This window comes from Drosophila innubila (genome assembly GCF_004354385.1).
Source record: "Drosophila innubila isolate TH190305 chromosome 2R unlocalized genomic scaffold, UK_Dinn_1.0 1_C_2R, whole genome shotgun sequence".
In the NCBI taxonomy this organism is placed as follows: domain Eukaryota; kingdom Metazoa; phylum Arthropoda; class Insecta; order Diptera; family Drosophilidae; genus Drosophila; species Drosophila innubila.
In genome coordinates this window covers 21974607-21986079 of record NW_022995374.1, presented here as the reverse complement: position 1 = coordinate 21986079, position 11473 = coordinate 21974607, and the positions used below count along the sequence as shown (strand labels likewise).

Below are 11473 nucleotides of genomic sequence, written 5' to 3'. Positions count from 1 at the left end.
ACTGTGCCGCGTTCACTCTCTCTCACTGCCTCTCTCTCTATCTCTCTCTCCGTAAGCTTGTGAACTGACTGCGATCTCCGACTCAATTCAGTCGATTCGAGTCGAAGTCAATGCATAAGGCCAAAATGCGCACGAGCAAAACCTTTTGCGCAGTCTTGGCCCAACATCGTCAGAGCAGAGACCCCAGAGAGCAGTGTCAGCTGCCCAGCAAAGCGGAACGAACGCAGTCTCATTCTGGGGCAAGCCCGATCTCAGCAGAGCAACTGAGCAACAGGCGTGCGGCAAGTTCTTTTGAATCAAATGAAACAGACTTATTTAATATTCCTTCTCGCCGTCGAGTATTTTGAATACTCGCTGAGAGCTCACTCTCTATCTCTTTCCCTCTCCTACTCCCTCTCCGTTCCCATCTCCAACTACGACTCTGGCCAGCTGTCGCACACATTGAAAGCCCAGAAACCTGTTCTCGGCTTTTAATGTGTTGTGGGAGAGACGTCTTTGCATTTGGTTTGTTTCAATTGGTGGAGGCCCCAACCGCCTTGTCTCTGTATGTGTGTCAGCTCCAAATACATGACTTACCCATACACACGCATAGACACAAACACACGCAGCATATGCAAATATTGTAATATGCGGAACTTTTGTAGCTTGACTTTATATACGAAGTTATCAGAGGATATAACTTCATAAACATTTTGATAAAAAAAAGTTTTTGTTAATTATATAGAAGTAATATTTAAATTTTGAGCTGTATTAATTTTTTTATTTGTTCTAAATTACAATAACTATTTAATGTTATATCTTAAACATTTTTAATTCAGAATAAAAGCCACCATTATTTTTGAAAAGACACTTTTTAATTTATTTGTAAATAAATCTCTATATGTTGCTGTATTTTTCGATATTTGCCTCGCAACGTTTAAAAGAAAAATGCCAAAAACCTGCCTCAAAATATTAATATTCAAATAGAGCCATATTTAATTTTTATTTCGTACTCCACCCACTTTGCATGCAGTCAAAACGCCGACTGATTGATATCCAAAGAGCGATAAGCTTCTAAATTGCATATTGCCACAACTGAGACATGGCCAAGCCCTGGCCAGAGCTCAACAACAACAACAAGGAACGAATGAAGCAACTCCCAGGCACAGGTACTTACCATCCCAACCAGGTAAAAGTGCAATCGGCCACGCGTAAAACATTAATACACACATATTCACAGTTTACCGAAAATAAAAAAGGGGGAAAAATAAAATGCAGGCACAGAGTTCATAATTAAGCGCCAGAATGCCAGAAACTTTGCTCCTTACGACGTGGGTTAGATGCAAAAATATTTGTTTATCACATCGCGATAATTGCCGCCGGCGCTCGCTGGGTCCATCGATTTATGCGCACTGCAATGAGGCAACGGGCCAGGCCAGGCCAAGGCAGGCCAGGGCAGGGCAGGCAGGACAAGACAGGGCAGGCCAGACCGGCCAGGCCAAAATCAAAGAAGAGAAAAAGAAAACACAAGAAGCGTGTGCCGACCGCCTTTGAGTTGGAGTTGAAGTCATAGCCAGAGTCAGAGTCAGAGTCGGAGACTGAGGATGAGGATCAAAGCGTGCCTCGGTGGTGGGTACAAGTTTATTGGCGTGGCGCATGTGCAAATGGCTTGAGCTTAATGCATGAGGCAGGCCAAGACAACTGGCAACTGGCAAACAACCTATGGCCCGCTTCGGCTCATCGCTGCTCCAAAAATGTGGGCGTGTGACACTTGAGCTGCTATCGGCAGCGAATCTCTCTGCTTAAATGCAGCAAAAAGGAAAACAAATTATTGATAAGCAGATCGGCCTCCCAGTGCACTGCAAGAAATTCTGTTGGCCACACACACCAGACAGTTGATTGGTATCCATGCAATTTTTCTCAGTGCATGCTGCTCGCACAAGTTTGGCTGTAGGTGCAGTTTGAGTCTTATCAGAGATGAAGCTCGGCACACGTTGGTCCAGACTCTGCTTCTGCCACAGGCTCAGCTTAATCTTCAGTCTCAGCTTCATTCAGCGACTGAGGCACACACATTGATGTTGATTGCTGTCTGTTGTCTGTTGGTTTTGCCTTAACGTTTCGGTTTCTGCTATGGTTATGTAAGGAAATGTGATGAGGTCGTTGTGTGCATTACCCGCCTGCTGAGAAAGCCGCTGCGGTAGGTATGATCAACAAGCACTTGAATAACTTGAAATTAGTAAATTACTTCATAAGAGTGAGTGCAAAATCATATGAGTTACTCAAGATAAATAAATATAGTTATAGTCTCTTTTTACATATTTATTGATATTTTAAAAATATGCAGCTATAAACCATAAAGAACACGAATAAAAGTGTAATATTTGTAATTTGCGCGCAAAATCAGGGTTTCAAGTAGTACTAAATAAAGCCGTGTTTTTTGTCGACTTGCAGCACTACAATCGACCGACCGCCACAAACTGTCAACCGCTTGTACCAAAAGAGAATTAATGTTTACTATTTTGAATTCCTATTTAACTAGTTGCTAGTAGCTGAGACGGATTGTCGTGAACAGAACTAGAAGTGAAGTTTATTGTCGTGACACGACTTTTATTTGTTTCTGCGGCGCCATCCCTTGTTTGTTTTGCGAAACGTATATACGCCACCCAAAATGAATAAATAGCAACACATACAAGAAACCCGTTCGGCTTAAATTCACAAATGTGAACAACAACAATCGTTTAAATTAGCATAAAGATCAATTATGACAAAATTATTTATGTCCGAAATTAGAAAAAATTAAGGTGATAATTTTTATACCGTCCGAAGACATTTTCTAAATTCTGTCTTCTAAAATTCCCAAAAAGTGTAAAAAAAAAAACAATTATCTTTACGAATTCCAAAGTCTGGCAGCGTTTAAATAAATCGTAATTTTTTCTGCCAGGTGGCCACGTCTTTTCAATTTGATCAAAATATCAAATCTATTCCGGGAGCCAGTGTTTCCCTACGTTTCAAACTCATTCTGAACGACTCGAACAACACTGGTCATCATATGAAAAAAAAAACCGGGACTCAAACAAACGTCTGACGGAGTCGCGCGCTGACTTTTAATCAAATAATAAGGTTACTTAAATCAGAATATTAAAATCAATTAAAAGACTATAATTGTGAATAGATCCGGACAACAAACATGGATTTTGGCGGCACGCAGTCGTTAAGCAATATTTTGGAAGCAGAGGAGCTGCAGCTAGTGCCCGACAAAGTACAAACAAAATTGTCGGCTTACATTGAGCAATTTTCTAATGAATATTGCAAAGAACGTGCAGCAGCAAATCGTCTATGTAAGTAAATTTATAATTTTTCATAGTACTTGAGCATATTTGAAGATGATTTTATGCAAGTTAAAGCCGGCATGCCAAAGTAGAGAAAAATAATATCGACTTGCCGTTATGTGTACACATTGTCCCTATGTACACACTTGTCAAAATTGCAATTTTCGCTTGACTGTCACAACGTTTAAAGAATTGTTTTTGCAATAAAATCTCAATCGTGGATAAAACATTAAAGTAATTAAAGTAATAAATCATTCCAACTATGGATCTTAGTGGTCCACAGTCGTTGGCAGACATATTTGCGCCGGATGAACTGGAGCACTTGCCAACCGGCGTGCAAAACAAATTCAAGTCTTATATTGACAAATTTTTTGACGAATATTGTAAGGAACGAGCGGCCGCGAATCGCCTTAGTGAGTAAAGTGGTTACAAGATATATTATCAAGTCTTATAGAACAGACATTTACTTTTAATTTGAATCTTTTATGTGCTTGTTTTAAAATTCTTCCTCTTCTTCATTCTTAAGGTGAGACTGAACAAAAGAACGAAGAGTTAAAAAACCAAATACTCGATAGTCAAGTAAAGTTTAGTAACTTTGAGCAGAATGTAAGCGAATTACGCACCCAACTTGACCAAGTGTCCGTTGAGCGTGACCAACTGCTGGCATCTGTTAAGAACTATGACAACGATGTCGCCACATTGCGCAAGGAGAAGGGAGTTTTTGTCGATGAGCGCGACTCTCTTCTAAAAGTTATCGAGCGACAGAATGGGGAGCTAGAGCGCCTGAAGCAGGATCTGTCCACCTACCAGCAACAGCTGAGGAGCGCCATCACATCCAAGTGTGAGGCCATTGCTCGCTTCGATGAGGTGCAGAGCAAGGAGGTTTCGCTGGACATCAAGGAACGCCGACTGGAGAGCGAGCGTGCCATGTTACAGAATGAAATTCAATTGCTGAGCAGCGATTTGAATCGCAATAACGCTGAACTACAGAATTTGCGACGTGATCATTCCCTGAACATCATGCATCTGGAGGTGCGTCTCAAGGAGAAATGCGATGAGCTGCAGATACTCCAGACACAAAATGCACAGTATTCGAAGGCCATTGAGGACTTGAACAAAAAAATTGAGGATCAGACCGACACCATTTTCAATCAGAACAATGCAACTGAAAAGCTCATAGATACTCTGAAGAAAGAACTGGACGCAAAGGAGAAACTGGTCGAGATATACAAGAACACCGAATCCGAGAATAGCACAGAGCGCAATGAGCTGCTAAAGGGCATAACTGATCTGAAACGTATGGTTACCGAAACCACTGATCAATATGGTGAACTGGAGTCCGAATTCCAGCTAACCAAAGAGAAGCATGCCGAGGAAATCGCTGCTTTGAACAAAACTATTGACTCACTTAAGACAGAAATCGCACACGCCAACGATCTGCTTAAGGAGGCACAGGAGCAGAGTTTGGAGAGTGTCATTTGCAAGTTGGCACCCACAGCAGCTGTTGCCAGTCGTTTAATACGCTCTGACATGTCGCTTACCGAACTGTATTCAATGTATGCCAAAAATTCGGAAGAACTGGAGTCCAAAAATATGGAGAACGCTCAGCTTAAGCTACAGATCAAGTCCATCGTTGAGGAGATCAATGAGCGTGCTCCGATCTTTAAGAAACAAGACTTGGACTACAGTAAACTGACCGAGGCGCATACTCTGTTATTACAGCAACGTGACGAGCTGGTCGATAAGAAGATGAGTCTGGAGCAAGAGCTGGAGCAGACACAATTCGATGTCAATCGTCACGTCAAGGAGAATAAGAAACTAAAGCAATCACAAGTCGATCTAAGTCGCCAGGTTTGCCTGCTCCTGGATGAGCTTAACTGTTTGCGTGCTGGCGTCAGTCGTCCACGCAATCAACCTCAACCTGGCATCATCAACAACTCCAGCGATGCCATCAGCAGAGATCTGGTCACATTTGAATCCATTACCGAAATGCAAGAGCAAAATGTTAAGTTGTTGTCACTGATACGTGAACTGACCACCGCACTGGAGGCCAATGAGCTGAAGAATGACGAATTGCAATTGAAGGCGTATGAGGAGAATTTCGAGAAGGCCACAAAACGTCTAAGCGAAATGGAAGAGACTCTAAATCAGAAGAACAATACAATTGAAACATTGATGTCCAAGTGTGAGCGCTACAAGAAGTTCTACTTTGAATCCCAAAAGAAGTTAGGCAGCCAGATCATAGACCTAGACGATTCGACCATACTTATAGATGAATCCCAACTTAATCAATCAAAGGCAACTGCAAATAACAGCAAACTTGAGGCAGAAGCCAAGTTGGAGCGTCGCATACGCAGTCTGGAGCAACAGTTGGAGGATGAGTCCAGGAAATATGCAGAACTTAAGGAGAACTACGACTACTACACCAGCGAGAAGCGCAAGAACGATGCCCTTGTCCAGGAACAGTTTGATTCAATGCGCAAGGAGGTGCGTGAGTTGACATCCGTTAATTGCAAACTTATGAATGCATCCGAGTTCCAAAAGGAGCAAACGGAATTGTTGCAAAAGGGTATTGGAACCTACAAACAACAGATTGCAGCTCTCGAGGAACGCACCAAGAATTATGAGAAGACTATTGTAAAGCACGAGCAGACCGTGCACATGCTAAAGGATGAGGTAATGACGGCTCATCGCAAGCAAGTCGCAGCCGACACGGAGGCTCACAGTCTCCGACATGAGAACCGTGTTCTCAAGGACACAACTTCTCGTCTTCAGGCCGAGAAGGAAGGCTTCCATCGTGAGCATCAGAGTCAGGCACTTTTGCTAAACAATCTGGAATTTATAAAGGCCAATCTCGAGCGTTCCGAGACCGAGGGACGTTTGCGATTGGAGCAACGACTTGATGACACTGTGCGTGAATTGTCCGCCCAGCGACGACACTTCCAGGAGGAGGAAGAGAAGTTCCGCGAAACTGTCAATGAATTTAAACGTCAAACCGAAACGGCCAACAAGCTTAAGGAAGAGGAACGCCAACAGGCTGAAAAATATCATCAGGAATTAATTGCTGTGCGTGAGGAGCTCGCTGCAAAGGTGAACCAGGTGAATGATTTGAGCAAGAAGTTGCAGGAGAGCCTAACCCCCTCCAAGGATGAGAATCCCATCACAGCAGCCAACAAAAAGGCGCGCGAATTTGAGCTTAGATACGAACAGGCCAGAGTTGAGATCGAGTCACTCACCAAGGAGCTGGCGAAGACACGTGAACATGGAGATCAGTTCTACAAGATGTCTCAAAGTGCGGAAAGCGAAATTAAACGTCTGCATGACATGCACACTGAAATGGTTGGCAAAATGGATGCAGAGATAAAGAAACTGAAGAATTCAGAGGCTGAATTGCAATCCCGTGTCACAGATCTGGAAGCCGAAGTGATGCTCAGCAATGTTACCGAACAGAGCAAGTCCACCAATCAATCTGATCAGCTGAAGCTTGCCCAGGAGGAGCTGAAGAATGTGCTCGAGAAACTAACGGAATCGGGTCGCTCGATTCGTACTCTACGTGCCGAGAATTCCACTCTAGCCGAGTCCCTCAATTCCGTGGAAGTCAAGTATGCCAATGAAATGGTATTGCACTCGGCGGACATTCAGGAATTATCAAAGTTCAAGGCTGACTTCTTGAAGGTATGTACATTTTACTCTTAATATATTATTTCCAATGAAATAAGATAGAAATGAGATTTAACCCCAGGGGTTTTTAAAATCATGACTAACTTTTGCTAGGTCGATAATCCACTTAAACTTTGTTGTTTCTTAGGATATCCCAACCAAATTCATAGATTGTGTACTTGGCATCGTCCTTTAAGTCCCGACTAAATTTTGTTTAAATCGGATGACTATATACCATAGCTGCCATAGAAAAAATCGGTCGGAAATTGAAACCGGGTTTTTATATTTTATTAAATTCTTAATATTAAATAATTTTACAAATCTACAGGGTAGCTTATCTTCGTTGTGCCTAAAGTACTTTTTTGATTAAACTGTTAATATGGTAATACTTTTTTTTCTAAATATGGTAATGCTTTATTAGGTGCAAGACGAACTGAATCAGCTTAAAAGCGGACGTGAATCCCTGCAATCTGCCCACGATGAGCTGAAGAAGGCGAATGCTGAGGCGCAGAGTCTCTTGCAAAAGGAGAAGGAGGAGTCGGAGAAGCGTGTAGCCGATCTAAATGCGCTCAATTCCAGTCTGCACGATCAGATCGAGGCGTTGACCACAAAATTGGCTGCACTTGCGCAATCTGCGAACAGTCAAAATGTATCTGTAACACTTAATGAATCCTTGTCTGAGATGGATGTGAACACCTCGTCGGCTGTGGACGAGATTAAGAATAGTGAGCAGCTTTTGAAGATTATTAAATTCCTGCGCAAGGAGAAGGATCTGTTTGCAGCCAAGTTGGACATCATCAAGGCTGAGAATGCGCGTCTCGTATCCGAGCATACGATTCTGCAGAAGAAGGTGGATGAGCTGAATGGATATCTGAAACAGGAGCGCTCCAAGAGTGAAACTGATGTTGTCTCGGCTTCCAAGCACGAGGCTGTATTGCGTAAAATCGAAACCCTCAATGCCATCACCGATAGCAATCGTATTCTGCGCGAGGAGCGCAATACGCTGACCAAACGTGTCGCGGAGCTAACGGAGCGGATCAGCAGTGTGGAGAAGGAGCTGTTCCCGCTGCAGTGCAGCAACAAGGAGCTGTCGTCCAAGATTGAGGAGCTGAATGTGGAGAACACCTCGTTGCGTACCGAGGCCATCAAGTGGCGTCAACGGGCCAATGCTCTGGTCGAGAAGAGCAACAGAAATCCCGAGGAATTCAAGCGCTTGCAGGCGGAGCGGGAAAATCTCGCCAAGATGCTGACTGCCGAGAAGGACTTGAACAAGAAGCAGTCCGAAGATCTGGCGGCACTGAAGACACGCCTGGACAACGAGCTGCCAGCGTTGAACAAGAGCTTGCAGTTGCAGGACGAGGCACGCAAGAAGCAAATGGAAGAGGTTACAGCCATGAAGCAAGCAAACGCACGTCAATCTCAGGACATAATGGAGTTGAAGAATCGTCTGCTTCAGAAGGAAGAGGAGCTGCTCAAGGCCCAAGAGGACATTGAGACCAAGGACAAGACCATACAGGATAAGGACAGCAAGGAGTTGATGCTGCGCAAGCTGGCCAAGCGCTACAAGGACTATTACATGGGACTTCAAGCCCAGACAGGCGGCACCGATACCGTTGCCGAGCTGGAGAAAGTGCGCTCCGAACTGGACGAGGTGAACAGCACATTGCGCAACTCCAAGGAGCAACACGAACAGCTTCAGAAGGAGCATGACGAGCTGAAATCTCGCTCAACCGGGGAACAGGACAGCAATGAGTCCAAGCAAAAGATCGAGCAGCTATTGCAGGAGTTGTCGGTGACCAAGACGGAGTTGGCCAACCAGGAGACGATACTGGCTGGCACCAAGACCAGCTACGATGAAACCGTGCTGCGTCTCGAAAAGGAACTGCAGGATCACATTGCCAGCAACAAGGACATCAATGCGCGTCTCATGCGTGAAAATGAATCGTTGCACATGCGTATCAATCAATTGCAGCGTCAACTGGGCTCCCAACAGTCCACAAAGCCCTCCACTAGCTCCGTGGGCATGGCCGAGAAGGGCAACATCTCCGAGTCCTCGCCGCGCACGGCAAATGTGAAGCCAATGTCGGGCTCGGCCACCGTCCAGCAGTCGGCGACGGTGACGCCCTGGCGTGGCAGCGAGACTCCATTGGCCAGCATTCGTCCAATATCCGTGCAGAATAGTCGCACTGCAGCTATACTGCCCACCAGCCAGCAACCGGGTGCATCCACTTCAACGTCTACCTCGACGTCCACTTCGTCGGCAGCAGCGGCTTCGGGCAGCAGCAGCAGCTCGGCTGTGGGCAACACGGCGCTGGTGCCGCCACAGCAACAGGTGCACACCACAGGCAGTGCCACCTTGGAGTCAATGGCCTCGTCGTCGCCCACATCCTCGCACACCGATTACATGCCCTCGACGAGCTCCGCAGCTGTGGCCGTTGCTGCCATTCCGCCCATGGGCGCCACAGCAGCAGCGGAGAGTTCCCAGGAGGCGGAAAGTGTGCAGCATCCGCAACAGAACGATGCCCAGCTATTTGTCGGTGGTGCACAGCAGCAGGTGGTTGCATTGGTTTCACCTCGAGTTGAGGGCTCATCGTCCTCGTCATCCACTAGCACAACCACCTCGACCTCCACTCAAAATCAAACCGTTCCCAATGTGCAGGATGCAAGCAATCAGCAGCAGCCGAGCACATCCGGCAGCAGCAGCAGCTCCTCCACTGTGGTAAGCAGCCACAGTCGCCACACACCGTCCAGCAGCAATGTGACCACCACTCAAGCGGGCTGCTCCAAGCGTCCACGCGATGTCGAAGGCGACTCCTCCACCAATGCCGAGGAGGGTGTTCCCGAGAAGATTGCCAAGCTAACCAAGCGCCTGCGCACTCCTATGCACGGCGGTGAACTGTCGGCAGGGCACATTGGTGACTCCGGCATGGATGTGGACCAGATGCCCACATCATCGCAACGCGACCAGGAGGATGACATACAGGTAGTCGACTCTGATGATGAAGAGGAGGAGGATGTGCTGGGTCCCATTGATGGTGGCGATGCCGAGCAGGAGGAGGGTTACGAGGACTCCTACGAGCAGGACAACGAAATGGAAGATAACGATGGTGCAGATGCACCCGATCAGCACAATGAAGTGGACATCGAACAGGTGCAAGTGCAGGCTCAGGCCGAGAGTCAATTACTTGAAGATTCACCCGCCACCGTGTCGACCCAAGAGAACAATCAAAGCCAGGCGATTACCAGCGGCAGTGGCGAATCAACTGCACAGCCACCACAAGCCGAGGCCAACTGGAAGCAGGCACCTTCAACATCAACGGCTGCAGCGCGTCGCACAGAAAGGTGAGCAGCTAAGAAATCCCGATCTCGATCAGTAATGATTCTAATTATTGTTTTCATTTGTCTGCCAGTTCTGTGGAGATCGTGAGCTCCCCACAAGTTTCCAACTTTAGCGAGCAGCCAACCTGCGTAGAGATCGAGGTGGATGGCACAGCTGTAGCGGAGGCTGCTGCGGCGGTGGATGAGAGCAACGCTGCCGGCACCAGCGTTGATTGCACAGCTGCCGTCGCCAGTTCGCCACAGAAACCAAATGAGGCAGCCGAACAGAGCAGCAGTAGCAGCGGTCATGCCGCAGAGGCGAAGGATAAACCAGATGAAAGTGAGACGGCTGACACGGAGAACGCAAGCGAGGCAGATGAAGCATTTGCCGAAGAGACAGCCGCAGACCAGGCTGAGGATTCCCAGCAGCTCAGCAATGAAAGTAAGTAAAGTCTACTGCACAAATGGTATTAAAATTAACATGTACTGAATTACATTTAGATCCTAATGTGGGCACAAGTCAGTCTGTGGAGACGGAGAATCAGGATAATCAAGCTGAGGGTCCCTCAGAGGATAACGAGGGAACCGATGGCGTCTCTTCGGAGGGTGAAAAACAAGCCGTTGAAGTTGAGGTAAGCACAAGCGTTAACTTTTACAATTAAGACATTCCTTTAAATATATTTCCTTTCTGTGCAGGAGGAGGGTCGCGAGGCTGAGGCAACGTCACCGTCCGAGAACACACGATTCCGCACACTTCGCAGCGCAGTGCCCACACGACGCGGAGGTCGCTCCATAATGCGCGGCAACAACACCAACAACAATGCCAACAGGCCAGCTCGTATTGTCTGGCAGCGCGACTCGTCGACGGGCGGCATGCGCGGGCATCCCGGTAACCAGGGGGGCCACCAGGATCAGCATATGCCAAGTGGTTCGCCCAACAACAATCGCATATTCGCCAATCGTTCACGAGGTCGTCGTCCCATGCGGCGTCCAGGGCCAAATAACTTCAACAGCGGAGGTGGTGGATACCCATGAAGGAGTCTGGCACAGGCTGACTATAATCCATACTGTTAGTTTGATAAGGCTTTAGGCATTTAAATATATTGAATACATTACAATTAAGCCGCCAAAACTGAAAATACATACACATATTCAATGCTCAACATTAATCAAATCGTTTCTTGTTT

The 11473-nt window shown here is 46.5% G+C and overlaps 1 protein-coding gene across 2 annotated transcripts; it reads left to right on the top strand.

Annotated features, from left to right (window-relative positions):
* The first annotated feature begins 3119 nt into the window (after positions 1-3119).
* LOC117785491 (nucleoprotein TPR) lies at positions 3120-11445 on the top strand. 2 transcript variants are annotated; one of them, XM_034623549.1, is made up of 6 exons: positions 3120-3317; positions 3835-6983; positions 7390-10310; positions 10379-10728; positions 10788-10918; positions 10983-11445. In XM_034623549.1, exons 1-6 carry the CDS (start codon positions 3167-3169, stop codon positions 11319-11321), a joined length of 7041 nt encoding a protein of 2346 aa, XP_034479440.1. In that variant the 5' UTR covers positions 3120-3166; the 3' UTR covers positions 11322-11445. The 2 variants fall into 2 exon arrangements, with proteins under 2 accessions (XP_034479440.1, XP_034479441.1); XM_034623550.1 differs by lacking the exon at positions 3120-3317 and adding an exon at positions 3451-3721.
* The last annotated feature ends 28 nt before the right edge of the window (positions 11446-11473 follow it).